The 23,634-nt window shown below is 65.8% G+C and overlaps 1 protein-coding gene across 1 annotated transcript; it reads right to left on the reverse strand.

The window, feature by feature from the left end:
* Positions 1-3,266: 3,266 nt before the first annotated feature.
* NCKAP1L (NCK associated protein 1 like) lies at positions 3,267-21,831 on the reverse strand. The gene is made up of 31 exons (XM_088531781.1): positions 21,726-21,831; positions 20,952-21,062; positions 20,119-20,211; positions 19,985-20,041; positions 19,399-19,541; positions 18,643-18,733; positions 18,433-18,570; positions 18,315-18,363; positions 16,740-16,893; positions 15,634-15,690; positions 15,466-15,562; positions 14,683-14,792; positions 13,606-13,738; positions 13,441-13,522; positions 12,817-12,875; positions 12,026-12,171; positions 11,458-11,590; positions 11,142-11,261; positions 10,297-10,436; positions 9,820-9,951; positions 9,523-9,741; positions 8,273-8,403; positions 7,607-7,704; positions 7,281-7,374; positions 7,115-7,197; positions 6,955-7,035; positions 5,919-6,012; positions 5,298-5,414; positions 4,895-5,004; positions 4,041-4,130; positions 3,267-3,392 (listed from the first exon to the last, which is right to left on the reverse strand). The coding sequence occupies exons 1-31, from the start codon at positions 21,825-21,827 to the stop codon at positions 3,267-3,269; spliced, it is 3,390 nt and encodes a 1,129-aa protein (XP_088387907.1). The 5' UTR covers positions 21,828-21,831.
* Positions 21,832-23,634: the final 1,803 nt, after the last annotated feature.

The raw sequence follows: 23,634 nt of genomic DNA on the forward strand, positions 1-23,634 counted from the left end.
CTGCGGCACCGGCGGCCCCGTGAGCCCGGGCGGCCCCCGCGCCCCGGCGGCTGCGCAGGCAGCGCCAGCCAAGATGGCAACGGGGGCCGGGGCGGGGGGGACCGGGGGGGCAGCCCGGGAAGCGGCGGGGGGGGCAGCCTGGGGTGCGGGGAGCGCAACGGGAGCGCGGAGGGGCCCGGCGAGCGCCGCGCTCCTACCGGGGATGCTCGGCCGGGAAGCGCCGCTGCTCCGCGGCTGCCGCCGCTCCCGGTGTTCCCGGTGTTCCCGGTGCCGATCCCGGTGTTCCGGTGCTGTTTCTGGTGCTCCCGATGCTCCGGTGCTCCCGGGAATCCGCCGCTCCCGGTGCTCCCGATGCTCCGGTGCTCGCGGGGATCTTCTGCTGCCGGTGCCGCTCTTCCCGGTGCCGCTCTTCCCGGTGCCGCTCCCGGTGCCGCTCCCGGTGCTCCGGCTCTGCCTGCGCCGCTCCGCGGGCACCGGGGCCGCAACTTTGCCCGCGGCGGCCGCGGGGAGGGGCGGCGGGAGCCGGGGGCGGGAGCCCGGACGCCGGGGCCCGCCCAGCCCCGGCCCCCAACCGGGGGGCGGGAGTGTGGGGGGGAACCCGCGAGGGTGACAGTTCTGGGGGTGACAACCTGGGGACTGACAACCCGTGGGGGTGACAGCCTGGGGGGTGACAGTCCTGGGGGAGTGGAAGCCACGGGGGTGACAATCTCGTCACCAGCTGCCCCGACCCCCTCCAGTGACTTGGTGGCAGGAGGGGACAGGTGCTTGGGACACCCATTAGGGTTATGGCGGGGGGGACAAGTGTCCCCGGGCCCCTAAGGAGCAGGGGAGGAGGCTCCAGATGCCACAGGAGCCTCTAAAGGTTGACAGGGCCTCCCGGGACCCCTAAGTGTCCCCAGCATGTGGCCTCGTGCACACCTTGCACCACCACGTGCACATGCCCCGTGCTGCCCCATGTCCCCGTCCCCAGCCTAACGTCCCAGGGGGGCACCAGTGCCTGGCAGCGCCCACGGGGCACCCACAGGCGCTCACCCAGCCCAGGGGCTGACACCCCATGGGGACGTTTCGGAGCCATCGGGGAGCGGGTGCAGCGCAGGGTGCTCAGCATGGGGCAGGGAATTGCACACGGATGGCGCAGGGGTTCCCATGAGGGCGGTGCACGGATCCGGACAAGGATGATGCAGGGATTCACACCGGGATGGTGCAAGGATTTGCACGAGAACCTTGCACCGATTTGCACAAGGATGGTGAGATTTGCACGAGGAAGCTGCACCCGCTCGCACAAGGGCCCACGGCGCTTTGCACGGGGCCACCTCACTCCCTTGCACGGGGATGGTCCGCACGTGCCAGCGCCACCGGGTTGTGGGGACACCGGCCGGGAACACTGTCCCCTCGTCACCATTTAACCCCCAATTGACCTTGCAGCCTTGGGGCTCTGGTGCCCCCCCATTCCCGCTCTCCGGCCCAGGACGCCTGGGCCCCGCGGCGGGGGGCACGTCGCGCGCGCCCGCCCCGCGGTGACTCACCGCTAGCGCGAGGAAGAGGCGGCGGCGGCTCTAATGGCATCGGATAAATCGTGCTGGCAGCAGCCGGCCCCCCCTCCCCGCGCATCCCCGTTTTCCTGCTTTTCCCCCGTTATTCCTGCAGCGCGGAGCTGCTGGGGTGGGGGGCACGCCGGGGCACCCATCAGTGCAAGGGGACAGGGTGGGTGCAACCAGGTTGGTTCAAGGGGATGGGATCAGTGCAAGGGGGGTGCATGGGTGCAAGGGGACAGCGTAGGGGCAAGGGGACAAGCTCGGTGCAAGAGGACCACGTTGGTGCAAGAGACTGCACCAGTGCAAGGGATCGGTGCAAGAGGACTGCACGGGTGCAAAGGACCACGTTGGTGCAAGAGGACCACGTCGGTGCAAGAGGACCAAGTCACTAAGAGGGTAACATCTTTATTGATGGGCACCAGGTTGATGCCAAGGGAACAGGTCAGTGCAAGGGGACAGGGTGGGTACAAGGGGACAAGGTGGGTGCAAGGGGACAGTGTGGGTGCAAGGGGACACTGTGGGTGCAAAGGGCCTGGATCAGTGCAAGGAGGCTGGATCAGTGCAAGGGGGCTCTGTGGGTGCAGAGGGACCTGGTCAATGCAAGGGGACCTGGTCCATGCAAGGTCACCAGGGTGCAGGGGACCGGCTCACCACAAAGGTGCCAGGCGGCTGCAAGGACATTGGGTGGCTGCGACGGAGCCAGGTCGGTGCGAGGAAACCAGGTGGGTGCAAATGGGACCAGGTGGGTGCAAAGGGGTCTGGGTGGGTGCAAAGGGGATTGCATGGGTGCAAAGGAAACCGTTTGGGTGCAAGGGGACCAAATGGGTGGAAGGGGATCAGATGGGTGCAAAGGGACCAGATATGATGCAAAGGGGATGATATAGGCTCAAAGGGGCCTGGATGGGTGCAAAGGGTCATGGAGGGGTGCAAAGGAGTCCAACTGGGTGCAGAGGGTCCTGGCTGGGAGCAAAGGGGACTGGAGAGATTTAACGGGACTGGGTGGTTGCAAGGAGACCGTCTGGGTGCAAAGGGTCCTGGATGAGTGCAAAGGGGTTCAGCTGGGTGCAAAACGGGTCCAGCTGGGTGCAAAGGGTCCTGGCTGGGTGCAAAGGGGACTGGAGAGATTCAAGGGGACTGGATGGTTGCAAGGAGACCGTCTGGCTGCAAAGGGTCACGGATGGGTGCAAAGGATCCTGGCTGGGTGCAAAGGGGACTGGAGAGATTCAAGGGGACTAGATGGTTGCAAGGAGACCATCTTGGTGCAAAGGGTCACGGATGGGTGCAAAGGATCCTGGCTGGGTGCAAAGGGGATTGGAGAGATTCAAGGGGACTGGATGGCTGCAAGGAGACCATCTGGGTGCAAAGGGTCCTGGATGGGTGCAAAGGGGTTCAACCGGGTGCAAAGGGTCACGGATGGGTGCAAAGGGGCCTGGCTGGGTGCAAAGGGGTCCAACTGGGTGTAAAGGGGACTGGAGAGATTCAAGGGGACTGGATGGTTGCAAGGAGACCGTCTGGGTGCAAAGGGTCCTGGATGGGTGCAAAGGGGTTCAACTGGGTGCAAAGGGTCCTGGCTGGGTGCAGAGGGGTCCGTGTGGGTGCAGATGGGTCCGTGTGGTGCAGAGGGGTCCGTGTGGGTGCAGAGGGGTCCGTGGGGTGCAGAGGGGTCCATGTGGGCGCAGAGGGGTCCGTGTGGGCGCAGAGGGGTCCGTGTGGGCGCAGGGCCCCGCGGGCTCAGTGCGCGGGCGCGCGGGCCAGCAGGCTCTCGCGGCACACCTCGCGGTACGCGTTGCGCAGCAGCACGTACGGGAAGCAGCTCTCCAGCATGTCCACGGTGAGGAAGGACGACTCGGCCACCAGCTGCGGCAGGGACGGGGACAGCGCCGTGGGCGAGCGGCCGAGACGCGTCCCCAGCCCTCCCCCCGGAGCCGCATTTGCATTTAGATTGCTTGGGAGCGCCGCGTGCATGCCGATGCGGGTGACGGGCGCGGGGACACGGACGGGTGGCACGCGGGGATGGGGGGTGACACCCCAGGGATGGCGGATGACACCCCATGGATGACGAGTGACACTCCATGGATGGCAAGTGACACCCCAGGGACAGCGGGTGGCACCCTGGGGGTGATGAGTGCCACCCTGGGGACAGCAGGTGACACCCTGGGGATGGCAGGTGACACACAGGGATGGTGGGTGACACCCCAGGGACAGCAGGTGCCTCCCTGGGGATAGCGGGTGAGACCCCCAGGACAGCAGATGCCACCCTGGGGACAGCAGGTGACACCCCAGGAACGGCAGGTGACCCCCCAGGACAGCAGGTGCCACCCTGGGGACAGCAGGTGACACCCCAGGGACAGCAGGTGACACCCTGGGGACAGCAGGTGACCTCCCAGGGACAGTGGGTGCCACTCTGGGGGTGGCAGGTGCCACTGCGGGGACAGCAGGTGACACCCCAGGGACACAGCCAAGTGCCACGTTGGGGATGGCAGGTGCCACCGCGGGGACACTCACCAGCTGCAGGAGCAGGGAGACGGAGTCGCGGTTCCGGGCGCGGATCCTGTCCGGGTCCTGGCCCAGCTGCAGGAGGCTGGCGGAGGCCACCTGGGGACATGGGGCGCTCAGCACCCTGGGGTGCCCACGGGGTGGGTGCTGGGGCACAGGGTGGCAGGGGACACGGGGCTGGCGGGGTTGGGGTGGTCCAGGGCATTGGACACACTGCAGTGGCCCTAGAGGGTGGCACCTTCCTAGGGGTGACAGGGGTGGCCGTGCCAGGGTGGTGGGTGCACGTGGTCATCCTAGGGTGGTGCCCACTCAAGGATGGTGCCCGACCCTGGGTGATGGACACCCCAGGGTGATGGACACCCCAGGGTCGTGATGACCCCAGGATGGTGCCCACCACGGCCCAATGGCCACCCCAGGATGACGGACACCCCAGAATGGTGGGCACCCCAAGACCATGCACACCCCAGGATGGTGCCAACTCAAAGATGGTGCCCACCACAACCCAAAGGCCAGGGCATGGCCACCACAGGATGGTGGCCACCGTAACCACAGGATGGTGGCCACCGTAGGATGGTGCCAACTTAGAGATTGTGCCTAGCCCGGGACGATGGCCATCCTGGCACAATGGCCACCCCAGAATGATCCCCAGAACAGCCCAAAGGCCACCCAAGGACTATGGCCACCCCAGGATGGTGGCCATCCCAACATGATGGCCACCCCAGGATGGAGCAAACTCCAGAATGGTGGCAATTCCATGACAACGGCCACCCCAGGACGGTGCCAACCCCAGGATGATGCCCAACAGCCACCTCGGGGTGACGGCCACCCCAGGCTGTCCCAACCATGGCCCCAGCTGCCCTCACCACCAGGAACTCCTTGAGGTGGGTCTCGATGTTCTTGTTGTGGATGGTGAAGAGCGCGGCCGACACCTGGATGATGGCCTTGGCCAGGCAGTGAATGTTGTTGTTGTAGCCTGGGGACACGAAGCAGGGGACATTGGGATATCACCTGCTTGAGCACCCTCCGCTGTCCCCGGCTCTGTCCCTGCTCCAAAGCAGGTGACATAAGAGCTCCTGCTGTCCCCACTGGCTCTCAGACGTGACTATGAGGTACAGCCAGCCTTGGAGGACACGGACACGTGGGGACAGCGCGACACACACGCTCTGTCCTGTCCCCCTGGAGTGGACATGTCCCCATGGGACCAGCAGGGCTCACAGCCACCCGTGGTGCCACCAGGATGGGGACCGCAGCCAGGGCCACCCTTACCGTCCATCTCGGTGTTGTAGACGGAGGCCGGGTCGGAGGCCAGCAGGGGCAGGGACACGGCCACGAAGACCAGGAGCAGACAGGCCACCTTGTAGTCCTCCTCCGGGGACGAGCCCTCTGCCAGGGACACAGGGGACACCAGGTGGGTGCCAGGGAGGTGACCCAGGAGCAGGGGCCAAAGAGGGGACTCAGGGAGGTGACACAGGGTGGGAGTCCCAGGAAGGGGACTCAGGGGTCCCAGGGAGGTGACACTGGGTCAGGGTCCAAAGAGGGGACTAAGGGGTCCCAGGGTGGGGTCTCGGGGTCCTACAGAGGTGACATGGGGTGGGGGTCCCAGGGAGGGGACTCAGGAGCCCTTGGGATGTGACACAGGGTAGAAGCCCCAGGGAAGTGACACAGAGGGTCCTCCAGAGGTGACACCAGGCAGGGATCCAGGGAGGGCTCAAGGCCGTCCGAGGGAGGTGACAATGAGCAGGGACCCAGTGAGGTGACATGAGAGGTGACAGTGTCTGGAGGGGTCCCAGAGGGACATCGCAGGGTGATCACAGGGACAGGGGTCCTAGGAGGGACCCACAGAGGGTGTCAGGGACAGTCGCCCGCGGGGACACCCGGCCCCGGTACCCGTCTTGCTGTTGGCCAGGACGGTCACCAGCGCCGGGTCGATCTCGCAGGGGATCCCCGCGGCCGACGCCAGCTCGAAGATGCTCAGGGTGACCTGTGGGGACAAGCGGTGCCAGGCTCCAGGTTGGGCACCCCGGCGTGCCAGGGCCACATCTGGAGGGACCCCAAGTGCTGCCATGCGTGGGGACACCGAGGTGCTGGTAGCCACAGGGACACCAGAGTGTCACCTCCACGAGGGCTGCCACGTTACGGTGGCCACATGGTAGCCACGAGTGGAGTGGGTGCATGGGAGTCCTGCCGTGTGCCAGGCACTGCTGGCTGTACCCCATGTCACCGTGTCACCAAGTGCCATGCAGCGCCCTGCAGGTCCACTCAGTGCCATGCAATGCTGTGCACTGCCACCTAGTGCCACCCAGTGCCACTCAGTGCTATGCAAGGACACGCGGTGCCACACAGTACCATGCAGTGCCACCCTGTGCCAAAAGTGCCATGCAATGCCAAGCAGTGACATGCAGTGCCGCAGGGATTTGCAATGCAACACAGTGCCACACTGTGCCACACAGTGCCATGCAACACCATGCAGCGCAATGCCATGTAGTGTCATGCAATGCCACCATGATATGCAATGTCACACAGTGGCCATGCAATGCCATTAAATGTCATGCAATGCTATGTCATGCTGCAGTGATTTGTGCCACACAGTGCTATAAAGTGCCATGCAATGCCTCATAGTGTCATGCTATGCCATGCGATGCCACGCAGCGATATGCCATGACACTCTGTGCCCAGAGTGCCATGAAATGCCATACAGCACCACTATGTGCCATGCAATGCCACACAGTGCCATGCAACACTATGCAATGCCACCGTGCTATGCAATGCCATGCCGTGCCATGCAATGTGCCATGCAATGCCACATGGTGCCACGCAATGCCACACAGTGTCATGCAACACTATGCAATGCCACCGTGCTATGCAATGCCATGCAGTGCCATGCAATGTGACATGATGCCACACAATGCCACGCAGCGCCCACCTGGATGTCAGTGTCGGGTGTCACCACGTCCGTCAGACACTCGATGGGGCCCATGAGGAAGGGGCAGTGGTAGGAGAAGACCTGGGGTGGGCAGGATGGGGGGTGCAGGGTGAGGACCGCGGCCACGGGCACCCACGGGGCACCCCAGCCTGGCACCCACCTCGCGCAGGCCCTGCTGTGCCAGCGCGCGGAAGCTCAGGATCTCGCCCACGATGGTCATGCGCTTGAGCACATTGTCGGCGGCTGCAGTGGGGCGCAGGGCTCAGCGGGGGCACCCATGGGTGCCGGGGCGCGTGCCCACGCGGGTGCCCCCTGCCCGCACTCACAGCTCAGCCGCGGCACCAGGGCCGCCAGCTGCTCCGGCTTGGTGGCCCCGGCGCGCAGCTGCACCAGCGTGTCCATGTTCTCCTTGACCAGCTTCTGCAGGGGACGCAGGCGGGTGACACTGGGGACAGCGCCCAGCCAGGCGGCACCCATGGGTGCTGCTCCCTCGCACCATAGCACCCAAATAGCGCCCGGGCTGAGGGGACAGTTGGGTTCCTGGCTATGGCTCCAGCACCCAACCCCAGCACCAAGCCCTGGTGACCACCGCCACCACCCACCCCTGGCACCCAGCACCCAGCCCACGACCCAGCACCCACGCCAGCCCTACCTTGAGCTCGCCGACCTGGGAGCCCACGTGCCACATGAGGTTGTCACTCAGGAACTTCATGCCATAGGGTCCGATGAGCTCGGCCAGCGCCCGCATCTCTGCCCGATGGAGGTGTCACCGGGGGGAGGACACCGCAGGGCATCCCCGCTGTGTCCCCGCAGCCTCCGCGCGCCGTCCCTGCTGTGTCCCTGCTCCATCCCCACTGTGTGACATCCTCGTCACATCCCCATGACGTCCACACAGCATCTGCTGCATCCCCGCTGTGTCCCCGTGACACCTACGTGGCATCCCCGCCGCATCGCCATGGCATCCCTGTGGCATCCTCACTGTGTCCCCATGGCACCCCCACTGGGTCCTTGCTGTGTCCCCATGACATCCCCACTGTGTCCCTGCTGTGTCCCCATGGCATCCCCGCTGCACCCACACTGTGTCCTCGGGATGTCTCCATGGTATCCCCACCATGTCCCCATGGCATCCCCAGAGTGTCCCCATGGCATCCCCGCTGCACCCACGCTGTGTCCTCAGGGATGTCTCCATGGCATCCCCAGAGTGTCCCCATGACATCTCCAGAGTGTCCCCATGGTGTCCCCACGGCGTCCCCAGAGTGTCCCCATGGCATCCCCAGAGTGTCCCCATGGTGTCCCCAGGGTGTCCGCACGCCCTCACCGGAGATGTCGGAGAACTCGGCGGCGCTGAAGCCCGGCTCGCCCTCGCGTGGCACCGTGGCGAAGGCCTGCAGGGCCGGCGCCAGGACGATGGCACCGGTGCTGGCCTGACGCAGCAGGGCCTCCAGGTACCTGCGGGCACCCACGGGCTGCCACGCGCCACCAGCACCCACGGGGCAGCACCCCGGGGTGCGTGGCACCCCCAGGCAGCAGCACCCGAGATAGCAGCACCCACGGCACCACCGGACCCGTGATGTTGGCACCCAGGGCACGGTAGGACTCGTGGCACTGGGACCCGCAGCACTGCAGGAGCCACCGCGTGAGTGCCAGCACCCCCAGCTGCAGCACCCATGGAGCTGGGACCCATGGGTCCCGTTGGGCCAGGACCAACGGTACCGAGGAGACTGCAGCACCAGGAGCCATGGCATGAGCGCCAGCACCAGCACCCACGGCACTGAGGAGCCCATGGCACCAGGACACACATCACCAGGACCAACAGCACCAGGTCCAACAGTGCCAGCACCCACGGCACTGAGGAGCCCATGGCACCAGGACACACGTCACCAGGACCAACAGCACCAGGTCCAACAGTGCCAGCACCCATGGCACCAGCATCCATGACACTAAGGAGCCTGTGGCACTGGGACACACGTCACCAGGACCAACAGCACCAGGTCCAACAGCACCGGCACCCATGGCACCAGCACCCATGGCACTGAGGAGCCCATGGCACCAGGACACACATCACCAGGACCAACAGCACCAGGTCCAACAGCGCCAGCACCCATGGCACCAGCACCCATGGCACCAGGACACACATCACCAGGACCAACAGGACCAGGTCCAACAGTGCCAGCACCCATGGCACCAGCACCCATGGCACTGAGGAGCCCATGGCACCGGGACACACATCACCAGGACCAACAGCACCAGCACCCATGGCACTGAGGAGCCCATGGCACCAGGGCACACATCACCAGGACCAACAGCACCAGGTCCAACAGCGCCAGCACCCATGGCACCAGCACCCACGGCACTGAGGAGCCCATGGCACCAGGACGCACATCACGAGGACCAACAACACCAGGTCCAACAGCACCGGCACCCACAGCACCACCCCAGGATGTGGGGACACCACCCCACGGAGCCACCCCCATGGCCTCTCGGCCCCATCCATGGTCCCGCACCCTTCCACGCCACGCCTGGAGGTCTGGGTGGCCGGGGAGGGGACGGTCACCGCGGGGCACCCACCAGTTGGTGTAGATGGTGGTGAGGGTCTGCTCGCCGGTGGCATCGCGGGGCTGCGTCTGCTGCAGGAGGACGTTGCGGATGAGGCGCCCCGTGTCCAGGCCCACCAGGTGCCCCAGAGACTGGATGAAGGTCACGTAGGCGCTCAGCCCCGCCAGCACCTCCGAGGGCCGGGCCACCTCCTGCGTGGCCTGGCTGTAACCTGCCATGGCCACGATGGCCCTGCGGGGACACCATGGGGACGCGTGAAGAGCTGAGCAGCCCCGGTGGCCCCGCCATGGCCCTGGTGGCCGGTCCTACTTGGTGAACCGCGTCTCCAGGTGGCTGCTGAGGTACTCGGCCGGCGTCACCGTGTGCTCGAAGACGCTGAAGTTGGGCACGTGGTTGAGGCTCAGGGCCAGCTCGGACAGAGTCAGGTGCAGCTTGTCCATGCTGGAGGGGACAGGGGCCATGAGGCTCCACCAGGCCATGCCATGGCCCTGTCATAGATGGGGGGACAGCATAGCGTCCCCCTATGCCACCCCAGTAGCCACAGATGTCACATCCATGTCATATCACACCATTGGCCATGCCACATCCATGAGCCATGTCCTTGCTCACGTCATGCTCATGGCCATGCCATGTCCCCATTGCATCTGTGCCCATGTCACACACGGTATCACACGATATCCCCGCCCATGGCTGTGTCACACCCGAGGACACCCCTGTCGTGCTCATGTCACACCACATCTACACCATCGCGTGCCCATGGTCTTGTGTTCCCTGCCCTGCTCTCACTTGGTGGTCAAGGTCCGGTCCTTCCTCTGGCTCTCGGTCCCTGGCTTGTCCCGCTCGGGCTCCCGGTTCTTGGACATCTGCTTGGAGGCCTTCTTGTTGCGAACCTTGCTGACGGTGGAGGCGCAGTGCTTGGGCAGCAGCTGCCAGCCATGGGCAGTACGTTAGGAAGGGCCATGGCACCAAGGCCAACCTGACCTTCGGGGTCTTCAGGAGCAGGGGCCACAGTCCCCAAGGTGGGATCAGGGCTGTACCTGGGTCTTCTCCTCACCATGGCCTTCCCCATGCCAAGGCCATGGAGCCCATGGAGGCCACAGAGGTCATGGAGACTCTGGAAGTCGTGGAGGCCACAAAGACTCCAGAGGCCACAGAAACCATGGACACCATCGAAACCCAAAGGCCATAGAGACCCCAAAGGCCATGGAGACCCCAAAGGTCATAGAGACCCCAAAGGCCATGGACATCCTGGAGACCATGGAGATCGCCAAGACCCCAAAGGCCACAGAGACTCTGTAGGCTATGGAGACTCCAAAGGGCATGGAGACCATAGAGACCATCGAGACCCAAAGGCTATGGAGACCCTGGAGACTGTAAAGGTCACCGAGACCCCAGAGGCCATAGAGACCCTGTAGGCTATGGAGAACCAGAAGCCATGGAGACCATGGAGAACCAAAGACCGTGGAGACCCTGGAGAGTGTGAAGATCACCAAGACCCCAAAGGCCATAGAGACTCTGTAGGCTATGGAGAACCAAAAGCCATAGAGATCATGGAGAACCAAAGGCCATGGAGACCCTGGAGAGCATGGAGGTCACCAAGACCCCAAAGGCCACGGAGACCCGGCCCTCACCTGCTCGCTGAGGTTGTGCTGCTCGGCGCAGGCGTCCATGACGCAGGCGCTGGCCTGCCGGGCCATCTCCTCCAGGAACTTGTTGCACAGCCCCAGCGCCGTCGCCTTCAGCTGCGGATACTGCAGCGGGAGTCACCGTCACCGCGGTCACCATGCGGGACACGGGGCACCGCATGCCCCAGGGCTGCCACCACGAGCCCCAGGGCCATGCGCGTCATTCTCCTTCCATCGTGTGCCACCACATGGGGCCACCACGGCCATTTCTGCCACCTCCCCTGGGGTCCCCGTGTCCCCTCCTCGTCCCGGCAGGACCCACCTCCTCGGGACACATGGGGTGGAGGCAGTGGGAGAAGTGGCTGCAGAGCAGGGGGAAGGCGATGCTGTAGCGCAGCATGGAGGGCTCCTCCAGCGTGGCCGTGAACATCTTCTCCACGGAGCGAGGGTAGAAACTGCGTGTGAGGGGACATGAGAGGTGGGGTGGCTCTGTCCGGTCACCTGTGTGTTGTTCTTGTCCCCGTATCTGTGTGGCTGACTCCCAGTCCGGTGTGTCCCCATGTTCCTGGGTCCCTGTTCCCACACTTGTCTCCATATGCACAGGAAGGTCTCCAGTTCCATGTGACTGTCCCCGTGTCCACATTCCCACCAGCATGTCCCCATCGGTGTCCCCACACCTGCACGTGTCCCCACACCTGCATGTGTCCCCACACCTGCATGTGTCCCCACGCCTGTGTCTATCCACGCCCCTACCCCATCTCCATGTCCTCGTGTTATCCTACCCGCTCCCATAGGTGACACGTCCCACCACGGCCACCTCCATCCCTCCCTATCGCCATCGCTCCAGCCCAAGGAGGTCCTGGGGGGAGGTCCATGGTGCCAGCGCTCACCAGAGCTCCGAGAGGTCCGAGGTCTCGGCCAGCAGCTCCTCGAGGGAGTCGAGGAGCTTGGTGTGGAACACGATGAGGTTCATGACGCGGCCCACGTCGGGGTTGGTGCTCAGCGGCAGGGCGGCCTTGGCCACGCTGGTGTAGGCCTTGGGGACAAGGGGACAGAGCCGGGGTGGGACAGGAGGACTGAGGGACCCATGGGGTGGGAAAGGGGATGGGGGTAGGAAGAGGGACAAGGGGAGGGGGCAATAATGGGGTGGGGATGGAGAAGGGGAAGGGAATGGGGACAGGGGTGGGGGCAAGGATGCGGATGGGGACAAGGATGGGGATGGGGACAGGGATGGGGATGGGGCAGGGATGGGGACAAGGATGGGGATGGGGACAGGGATGGGGATGGGGACAAGGATGGGGATGAGGGCAAGGATAGGGGTGGGGACAGGGATAGGGATGCAGCAAGGATGGGGATGGGGACAAGGATAGGGATAGGGACAGGGATGGGGATAAGGAGGGGGAGAGGTCCGGGGACTAGGGAGGGTTGGGGACAAGGACAGGGACAAGGATGGGGAAGACTATGGAGAAGAGGAAAGGAATGGGGACAGGGACAAGGATGAGGACAGGGACAAGGATTGGTATGGGGACAAGGACAGGAACAAGGATGGGGAAGGCCATGGAGAAGCAGAAGGAAATGAGGACTTGGACAGGGCTGGGGACAGGAAGAGGGAAGGGAGCAAGGATGGGGACAGGGACAAGGATGGGGACAGGACAGGGATGAGGACGAGGGCGGGGGGCACCTGCAGGCGGAACCAGTCCAGGCGCAGAGGCGCAAAGTCCAACGGCTCCTTGTCATCCCCTGCGGGGACACGGAGCCACATGAGGGCCAGTCACAGGGGGACATGGAGGGGACACGGCAGAGGGGACCGGTGTGGACAGGGGAGGCCAAGAAGGGACCAGGGTGGAGGGCACCAAACTGGGGGAGGCTGTTCCAGGGATGCTGACCTGGACGGGCAGCTCTGGAGGGAGCAGTTTTGGGGGGTGCCAGTTTGGGAATGCCAAGATGAGGGGTGCCAATGTGGGGGGTGCCAGTTTGGGGGTATCCGTCTGGGGGTGCCAATGTCAAGATGCCAATGTCAGGGTGTCAGTCTGGGGGTCCCAAATTGGGGGTGTCAGTCGGGGGATATCAATCTGGGGGTGCCAAGATGAGGGGTGCCAATGTGTGGGGTGCCAATTTGGGGGTGTAAATGTGAGGGTCCAGCGTGCCAAAGTCAGGGGGACGTCACCATGGGAGTGCCAGCCTTGGAGTGACAAAATGAAGGGTGCCACCATGGGGATGTCACTCAGGGGCTGTGGCACCCAACGGGTGCCAGTGTCACCCCACGGGTGCCAGTGTCACCCCAGGCCAGGGGACACCCCCCCACCTTCCTTGAGGGAGAGCGCGGAGAGTGAGCGGACGAAGGCCGACAGGATGACGGACTCCTCCTCGGGGCACACAGAGAGGTTCTGCGGGCGGCAGCGGTGGTCGGGGCGGCCGGGGGCACCCATGGGTGTCCCCCCGCACCCTGCGCCCGCGCCCCGGCGGGTACCTGGATGACGTCGCTGAGCACGAGCGCGTCGAAGCGCGCCAGGAAGCTCAGGTGGTAGCGCCGCAGCAGCGCCGCGCCGCGCCGCGCCAGCGCCCGCAGCCGCTCCAGCAGGAACAGCAGCTCGGCCACGTGGCTGCGGGACCGGCGGCGGGGACAGCGGGGACACCGGGGACACCGGGGACAGCAGGGACACCGGGGACACCAGGGACAGTGGGGACACCGGGGCGTGGACACCTCGCGGTGGCCACTGGCATCCCGTCCCCAGGGCCACCGGGGCTTCGTGCACCGCCCTCAGCCCCGCTGAGCATTCCCGTGCCGCCAGGGCCACCAACCAGCCCAGGTGACACCAGTGTCTACCGTGCCCTGCTGGTACCACCCAGGGCCACCAAGTCCCCTAGGTGCCACCCAGGGCCCAACAACCACCCCAAGTGCCGCTAGTGTCCAATGAACCTCCCCAGGCCACCAACCAACCCAGGTGACACTGCTGCCTACCATGCGCTGCTGGGACCACCCAGGGCCACCAAGTCCCCTAAGTGCCACCCAGGGCCCACCAAGGCTCTAAGTGCCACCCAGGGCCCACCAAGGTCCTAAGTGCCACCCAGGGCCCAACAACCACCCCAGGTGCCACTAGTGTCCAATGAACCTCCCAGGGCCACCAACGGGCCCAGGTGACACTGGTGCCCACCATGCCCTGCCAGGACCACCCAGGGCCACCAAGTCCCCTAAGTGCCACCCAGGGCCCACCAAGGTCCTAAGTGCCACCCAGGGCCCAACAACCACCCCCGGTGCCGCTAGTGTCCAATGAACCTCCCAGGGCCACCAACCGACCCAGGTGACACTGCTGCCCACCATGGCCTGCCAGTGCCACCCATGCCCACCATATCCCTAGGTGTCACCCAAGACCCAACAGCTGTCCCAGGTGCCACCAGTGCCCAATGAACCTCCTAGTGCCACCAGTGCCCACCAAACCCCTAAGTGTCACCGGTCCCCAGTGACTGCCACCCCCCACACCAGATGTGCCCACCCAGCGTGGCCCACATGGCCAGGACACCCCAGGGCCACCCGGGTCCCCACCACCTGTCAGCGAAGTCCTCGGGCGCCTTGGTCTTGGTGACATGCTCGGCGTGCCGTGCCAGCCAGCGCAGCTCGTCACGCGCCAGCGAGAGCGCCACGAACACGAGCAGCGCCTGGGAGCGCGGCGGTGGGACGGGGTGCTGAGCCAGATGTGCACCCAGATGTGCACCCAGTCCTGCACCCAGGTGTGCACCCAGATGTGCACCCAGCCCTGCACCCAGTCTGCACCCGAACCCGCACCCAGCCCTGCACCCAGCCGTGCACCCAGATGTGCCAGCAGATGTGCAACGTGTCTGCACCCAAACCTGCACCCGGCTGTGCAGCCAGCCCTGCACCCAGATGTGCACCATCTGGGCACCCAGATGTGCACCTAGCCCTACTCCCACCCTGCACCCAGATGTGCACCCAATCTGCACCCAGCTGTGCACCCAGAGGTGCACCCAGCCCTGGATCCATCCTGCACCCAGCTGTGCAGCCAACCTGCAAACAGATGTGCACCCAGCCTGCAAACAGATGTGCACCCAGATGTGCACCCATCCTTGCACCCAGCTGTGCACCCAGCCGGGCAACCAGATGTGCACCCGTCCCTGCACCCGGCTGTGCACCCAGCCTGCACCCAGCTGTGCAACCAGATGTGCCCCCAACCCTGTACCATCCTGCACCCAGATGTGGAGCCATCCTGCACCCAGCTGCGCACCCATCCTGCACCCAGCTGTGCACCCGTCCTGCTCCATCCCGCACCCAACCCCTGCACCCCCCTGTCCCCTCGTTGTCCCCCCGGGTCACCTTGGGCCCCAGCAGGCCGGGCTGGTCGGCCAGCAGCGCCTCGAGCTCGCGCAGGGCGCCGCGCAGGTACCCGCGCCGGCCGCGGTGCAGGGCGCCGCTGCGGGGCACAGGGACGGGGTGAGACGCCGGGTCCCCGCGGTGCCACCCCGTCCCCCTGCCCGCACCCACCTGTGGGCCACCGCCTGCTCCTTGCACTCCTTGACGTCGGCCACGCGCTTCCCGAACCTGCCGAGAGCCCGCGGGTGGCACCGGGACAACAGCACCCGGGGCTGGCGGCCGTGCACCGTGGCACCCGTGCACCATGGCACCCATGCATTGCACCCATGCATGGCACCCATGGCCCCAGTGCCTCTGTGTGGCACCCATGCACCACAGCACCCATGCATTGCACCCATGCATGGCGCCCAGGACCCCAGTGCCTCTGCGTGGCACCCATGCACCATGGCACTCATGCATGGCACCCATGCGCCATGGCACCCATGCATGGCACCCAGCACCCAGCGCCCAGACCTAGCAGCCAACGCGCAGCACCCAGGAGAGCCCCAGCACCCACCATGCAGACCCAGCACCCAGAACCAGCACCTGGGATGCAGACCCAGCACCCAGAAACAGCACCCAGAAACAGCACCAAGCCTCAGCACCCAGCATGAGCACCCAGTACCCAGCACCCAGTACCCAGCACCCAGCACCCAGACCCGGTGCCCAGTACCCAGCACCTGGACCCAGCACCCAGCGCCCAGACCCAGACCCAGTGCCCAGTACCCAGCACCCAGCACCCAGACCCAGTGCCCAGACCTAGCACCCAGCACCCAGTACCCAGCACCCACACCCAGCGCCCAGCACCCACACCCAGACCCAGCACCCAGACCCAGCACCCAGTGCCCAGCACCCAGCACCCAGACCCAGCACTCAGACCCAGCACCCAGCGCCCAGACCCAGCACCCAGCACTCAGCACCCACACCCAGACCCAGCACCCATCCCCAGCACCCAGACCCAGCGCCCAGCACCCAGACCCAGCACCAGCACCCAGTGCCCAGCGCCCAGACCCAGCACCCAGTGCCCAGACCCAGCACCCAGACCCAGCACCCAGCGCCCACACCCAGACCCAGCACTCAGCACCCAGCGCCCATCCCCAGCACCCAGACCCAGCACCCAGCACCCAGACCTAGCACCCAGCGCCCAGACCCAGCACCTAGACCCAGCACCCAGACCCAGCACCCAGCCCCAGCACCCATACGCAGCACCCATCCCCAGCCCCAGCGCCCGCGCTCACCCCTTGATGCCGCCCAGCAGCTCCTCGGTGGCCCGGTGCACGGGCAGGGCCTCGTCGCGCAGCAGGGTGACGTGCAGGGACCCCTGCAGCGCCAGGCGCCACAGCTCCTGGCAGCGCGCGGCCGCCAGCGCCCCGGGGCACGCCAGGAAGCCCACTGTGCGGGGCAGGGCCACTGTCATTGTCACTGTCACTGCCACCACCACCCGTGTCACCACCACTGCCACCCGTGCCACCGCCACTGCCACCACCACCCGTGCCACCGCCGCTGTCACCGCCACTGCCACCGCCACTGCTGCCACCGCCACTGTCACTGCCACTGCCACCGCCACTGCCACCCATGTCACCACCACTGCCACCACCACTGCCACTGCCACCCCTGTCACCACCACTGGCACCACCACTGGCACCCGTGCCACCGCCACCACCACTGCCACCACCACTGGCACCATCACTGCCACCAGCACCACCACTGGCACCCGTGCCACCGCCACTGCCACCACCACTGCCAGTGCCACACGTGCCACTGCCACTGCCACTGTCATCACCACTGCCACCACTGCTGTCACCACCACTGCCACCGCCACCCGTGCCACCGCCACTGCCACCACCACTGTCACCACCACTATCACCGCCACTGCCACCCGTGCCACCACCACGGCCACTGCCACCACCACTGCCACTGCCACCACCACTGCCACTGCCACCCGTGCCACCGCCACTGCCACTGTCACCGCTACTGCCACCACTGCTGTCACTGCCACCACCACCACCACCACCCGTGCCACCATCACTGCCACCAGCACCTGCGCCACCACCACCACCGTCACTGCACCACCACTGTCATTGTCATTGGCATCACCATGGACACAACCACCACCAGCACCACCACTGTCACCACCACCAGCACCAACATTGTCACTGCCACCACCACCAGCACCACCACTGTCACCAACGCCAGTGCCACCACCACCACTGCCATCGCCACTGCATCATCACTGGCACCACATTGGGTACCACCATGGGCACCACCACCGTCACTGTCACCACCACCACCACTGACACTGCCACCGTCACCATCACCCCCATGAGCACCAGCACCACCACTGCCACCAACAGTGTCACCCACAGCATGAGGGGACACCTGCCCACAAGGCATTGGGGACACATGGCCATGGCATGTGAGAAGACATCTGCCCATGTGGCACTGGGGACACATGTTGGGGACACATTGAGAAAAAAATGGCCATGGGGTGCTGGGGACATCTGCCTGTGTGGCATCGGGGACACATGTCCAGCCCTGAGGACGTGTGGCCATGTGACACTGGGGACATGTGGCCATGTGACACTGGAGATCACATGACTTGCATGGTTGGGGACACACGCCTATGTCACGCTGAGACATCGGGTGCCCTGTAGGGTTAAGGACACATAGCCATGGGGCGCTGGGGACATCTGCCTGTGTGGCACTGAGGACCATGGGGCCAAGGGGGCTGGGACCACACGCCGACGTGGCCTTGGGGACACTCTTGGTGCAGCCCATCCCCACGTCCCCACGTGGTCCCAGGGGACACTCACGGATGATCCAGCGCTCCATGACCTCCAGGGACAGGTACTCGCAGGCCGCCTGGGGACAGAGGCGCCGTCACCGCCCCGCGCGCGCGGGGAGGTGGCACGGGGGGACGGTGGCACTCACGGTGTCGGAGCTGGCTGGGCTCAGCATGGAGCCCGCGGCGCCCAGCAGGCTCAGGAGCTGGTCGCTCCGCCACTGCTCGGCCCCCTGGTTCCTCCGCGCGAAGAGGAAGTGCAGGGACAGGAGGGCGCTGGTGACAGCCTAGGGGACAAGGGGACGCGTGAGGGTGTCCTCCGGGCACGGCGGTGGCAGCGGCGCCAGGCCCCGGCCCACCTTGGTGTGCGGCCCGAACTCCTCCGCCAGCTTCTTGAGCGGGTGGTCGTACTCCAGCACCATCTGGCCCAGGCGGGCGAAGTTGGGGTCACTGTGGGGACAGTGGCATCCGCGTTGGGGACAGTCCTCGGGGACCGGCCCGGAGGGGACGGGTGGTAGGGATGGGCCATGGGGGTGGACAGTGGGGTCATTCCCATTGGGATGGGCCATGGGGATGGATGCTGAGGTCAATCCCATTGGGATGGGCCATGGGGATGGACGTTGGGATCAATTTTGATGGGGTTGAGCCAAAGGGATGGACGTTGGGGTCAATCCCATTGGGATGGGCCATGGGGATGGACAGTGGGGTCAATCCCATTGGGATGGGCTATGGGGAGGGACATTGGGATCAACCTTGATGGGGTTGAGCCAAAGGGATGGGCGTTGGGGTCAATCCCATTGGGATGGGACATGCGGATGGACAGTGGGGTCAATCCCATTGGGATGGGCCATGGGGATGGATGCTGGGATCAACCTTGATGGGGTTGAGCCAAAGGGATGGACTTTGGGCTCAATCCCACTGGGGACAATCCATGGGGATGTATCTGGGGGCCGATCTTTGTGGAGACGGTCCTTGGTGATGGGCCTTGGGGACCATGTCCCCGTGGGGATGGTGCTTAGAGATGGACCCCAGGGCCAGGGGATGGACCGTGGGGCCTGCTCAGGTGGGGACGAGCCATGGGGCCACCCCGGCGGGACCAGGCCCCGGGTGCCCACCTGGTGCCGTGGATCATCTCATGGGCGCAGTGGTACAGGCCAATGAGCACCCGGCGCTCCTCGGTGCGGGCCAGCAGCAGCACGAGGGACACGTAGGTGACAACCAGGTCCAGGTAGCCCTTGGTGAAGTCGTAGTTGACGTTCTGGGGACGGGGCAGCCGTGAGCGCCAGGGCATGTGGGCACCTCCCGAACGCCCCGAGCACCCTCAGGGCACCTCGGGCACCTCCTGAGTGCCCTGAACATCATGGGGGCACCTCCAGCACCCCAGGACACCCTATGGGTGCCCTGATCACCTCCTTGGGCACCTTCTTGGCACCTGGTCACTTCCAGGGCACCCTCTGAGCACACCAAGCCCCTCCAAGTACCCTCTGAACACCCTTGTCACCCACTTGAGGACCATCCTGCCACCATGGTCACCACCTTGGGACCTTCCTGGCACCCTATGGGCACCCTGAGCACCTCCTGGGCGCCTTCTGAGCATCCCTGAGTCTCCTCAGGCACCTTCCAAGCAGCTTGAGACCCTTCTTGGGGACCATCCTGCCACCCTGGTCACCCCCTGGGTGGCACCCACGGGTCCCCACTCACGATGTCGAAGAAGCAGTCGCTGGCGTCGATGGTGTTCAGGAGCTCGTAGACGTGGTCCTGGCCGGGACGGGGGATGCGTCACCCCGTGTCACCCCAGCCGCATGTCCCCTGTCCCCGCGCGGTCCCCGGCTCACCCTGAACTCCAGCACGTCCACGAAGGAGTGGTAGAAGGGGGCCAGCGCCCGCGCGATGTCCCCCCTGTCCTTGTGCACCGGGCCCAGGTGTTGCTGTGGGGACACCCGGGGGGTGACATGGGCTGGGGGACACCCAGGATGGGGCGGGGGGGACCCAGGCTAGGGCACACGAGGGACACCGCAGGGTGTGAATGATGGGGACACCCGGGACAAGGTGACATGGGCTGGGGGACAGCCAGGATGGGGCGGGGGGGACCCACGTTAGGGACACGAGGGACACCGCAGGGTGTGGATGATGGGGACACTCGGGACAAGGTGACATGGGCTGGGGGACAGCCAGGTGACATGGGCTTGGGGACAGTGGGGATACGAGGAAGGGGGTGACCTGGTGTAGGGGATACCGGGGACAGCTGGGGTGGGCCCAGGACAGGGGACATTGGGATGACACAGGACAGGGGACATTGGGGTGACGCAGGGCGGGGGACACTGGGGTGACCCAGGACAGGGGACATTGGGATGATCTGGGGCGGGGGACACTGGGGTGACCCAGGACAGGAGACATTGGGATGACACAGGACAGGGGACATTGGGGTGACGCAGGGTGGGGGACACTGGGGTGACCCAGGACAGGGGACATTGGCGTGATCTAGGGCAGGGGAGATGTTGGGGACATCTGCGGTGCAATGATGTGGCTCGGGGGACACTGGGGCAACCCAGAGTGGAGGAGGACACTGAGGCCACCAGGAGCAGGGGGGACAGCAGAGACCCCCGTGGTGAGGGTGACACCGCGCGGGGGACACAGAGGTGACACGGGGACGCCGGGGCCACCTCACCGTGCAGCTGCGCACGTCCAGCTGCGGGAACTTCTTGTGCACGAAGCGGGCGCAGGGCTCCAGCGCTTTGTCCCCCAGCGGCGGTGGCCGCGTCCGCGGGTCCCCGCAGCTCTGGGGCCACCACCTCAGCACCCGCTGCCACCCGGGGCCACCCCTGCCGCCCCCGGGGACCCCAGCGGGCCCAGGCGTCCGGGCTCGGCCCCTTCCCCATCCCAGGGGCCCAGGCATCCGGGTCCCCCCGCCTGCCCCAGGGGGGGATTGAGGTCCCCAACCCCTTCTGCTACCCCAGGGGACCCAGGCGTCCGTGTCCCCAATCCCTTCCCTTACCCGAAGGGCCCATCCGTGTCCCCAACCTCTTCCGCCACGCCAGGGGACCCAGGTGTCCGTGTCCCCAACCCCTTCTGCCACCCCAGGGGCCCATGCGTCCGTGTCCCCAACCCCTTCTCTCACCCTATGGGCCCAGGCGTCCATGTCCCCAACCCCTTCCCTCACCCCAGGGGACATAGGCAACCGTGTCCCCAGTCCCTTCCCTCACCCTAGGGACCCAGGCGTCCGTGTCCCCAACCCCTTCCGCCACCCTAGGGGCCCAGGCATCCGTGTCCCCAACCCCTTCCGCCACCCCAGGGGACCCAGGCGTCCATGTCCCCAACCCCTTCTGCCACCCAAGGGAACCCAGGCGTCCGTGTCCCCAACCCCTTCTGCCACCCCAGGGGACCCAGGCGTCCGTGTCCCCAACCCCTTCCACCACCCACGGGGCCCAGGCGTCCGGGCCACCTTCTTGATGTGGTAGACGCGCACGAGGACGCCGCGGCCGCGCTCGTTGAGCAGCGTCAGCTTCTCGGCCAGTTTGTGCTGGTAGATGGAGGGCAGCGCCATGACGGGCCCCCTTGTCCCCCGCTGTCCCCGTCCCCCGCTGTCCCCGTCACCCAACGGCCCCGCCGCCAACTTCCCCTTCCCCTTTCCGGGCGCCAGCGCCACCCGCCACGGCTGCGTCACGGCCACGTCACGGCCACGGGCGCCGCGACGCCCGCGGTGGCACCGGAGCCTGGTCACAGCCACGTGACACTGGTCGCAGCCACCAAGCACTGGCCAAGACAGGGACCATGTAGTGGCCATGGCCACCCATGCACCGGCCTTGGCTTTGTCACAGCAGCTGTGGGCTCGTGACACCATCCATGGACATGTGACCTCAGCTACAGGCATGGAGCAGCAGCCAAGGTCACCCAAGGCCACCTAATGCCAACTATGGCCACCTAATGCTGTTCATGGCCACCTAATGTCAACTATAGCTGCAGGCCACCTAATGCCACGGTCACTTAATGCCATCTATAGCCACCTAATGCCCACCAAAGCCACCTAATGCCAACTAGGGCCACGAGCCACCAGCCAAGGCCACTTAATGCCAACCATGGCCACCTAATGCTGTTCACGGCCACCTAATGCCAACTATAGCTACAGGCCACCTAATGCTATGGTCACTTAATGCCATCTATGGCCACCTAATGCCCACCAAGGCCACCTAATGCCAACTAGGGCCACCAGCCACCAGCCAAGACCACTTAATGCCAACCATGGCCACCTAATGCTGTCCATGGCCACCTAATGCCAACTATGGCCATGAGCTACCACCCGTGGCCACCTAATGCCAATCACAGCCACATGCCACCAGCCACGGGCATGCCCCAGTGGCCATGACCATGTAGCGCTGGCCATGGCCATGTGCCACCAGCCAGAGCCCTGTGGCACGCGGTGGGTGCCAGGTCCCAGGTGCCACCACCCCTGGGATCGTGGGTGTCACGGGTTTGGGACGGCACCTTGGGGCCAGACCATGGGACCTGCAGCCACAGGTGACACCTGGAGGGTTCCTCCCCCAGGGTCCCTGTCCCCAGGTGTCCCCTCCCCAAAGGGTCCCTGTCTCCAGGTGTCCGCCCTCCCTGGGGTGCCTGTCCCCAGGTGTCCTCCTCCAAGGGTCCCTGTCCCCCGGAGTCCCTAGGGAGCCAGTGCCCAGTGTCCCCCCCCATCCCGTGCCACCAGAAGCCTGTCCCCATGTCCCCCCTCCCCCCAGAGTGCTGGTCCCAGGTGTCCCCTCCACCAGAAGCCAGTCCCCACGTGTCCCCAAGTGTCCCCAGGGTCCCTATCCCCAGGTATCCCCAGTCCCCAGGTGCGCCCCCCCCCCCAACGTGGTCTCTGTCCCCAGGTGTCCCCAAGGCGCCGGTGCCCCCACCCCCGCCCCCACCGGAAGCCGGTGGCCGGTGTCCCCAGGGTGCCGCGGGGCGGTGACATCACAAGGCCGGTCCGTTGGTGGCCGGTGGCACCATGGAGCCGGGCCGGCTGCTGCAGTGTCCCTACGACGGGAGCCACCGCGTGCGCGCGTCCCGCTTCCCCTACCACCTGGTCAAGTGCCAGCGCGTGCGTCGGGGGCGACAGCGGCGACAGGGGGCGAGCGGGGCCGGCAGGAGGGCTAGTGGGGGACCGAGGGGCGAGGAGGGAGTCAGGAGGGCTAATGAGGGGGGATTTGGGCTAGCGGCGGGGGAAGAGGTGAAGAGGGGGGCTGGAGGGCTAGTGAGGGGCTGGGGGGGGCGAGTAGGGGGCTAGGGGGCGAGTAGGGGGCCAGGGGGTGAGCGGGGCCGGCAGGAGGGCTAGTGCGGGGGCGGAGGGGCGAGGAGGGAGTCAGGAGGGCTAA

This window comes from Tinamus guttatus, unplaced genomic scaffold (assembly GCF_059628265.1).
Source record: "Tinamus guttatus ecotype Peru unplaced genomic scaffold, ASM5962826v1 Tinamus_guttatus_pri_ptg000433l, whole genome shotgun sequence".
In the NCBI taxonomy this organism is placed as follows: Eukaryota; Metazoa; Chordata; class Aves; order Tinamiformes; family Tinamidae; genus Tinamus; species Tinamus guttatus.

What these genes read in the sequence shown, in the direction of transcription:
- NCKAP1L (XM_088531781.1), bottom strand. Translation starts at nt 21,827, where the DNA reads ATGGCGCTGCCCTCCATCTACCAGCACAAACTGGCCGAGAAGCTGACG. An exon ending in GCGACTGCTTCTTCGACATC is followed by an intron (nt 19,542 to 19,984) that starts GTGAGTGGGGAC and finishes CCCCGTCCCCAG; the next exon opens with AACGTCAACTACGACTTCAC. An exon ending in CATGGAGCGCTGGATCATCC is followed by an intron (nt 16,894 to 18,314) that starts GTGAGTGTCCCC and finishes TGCCCCGCACAG; the next exon opens with TGGGCTTCCTGGCGTGCCCC.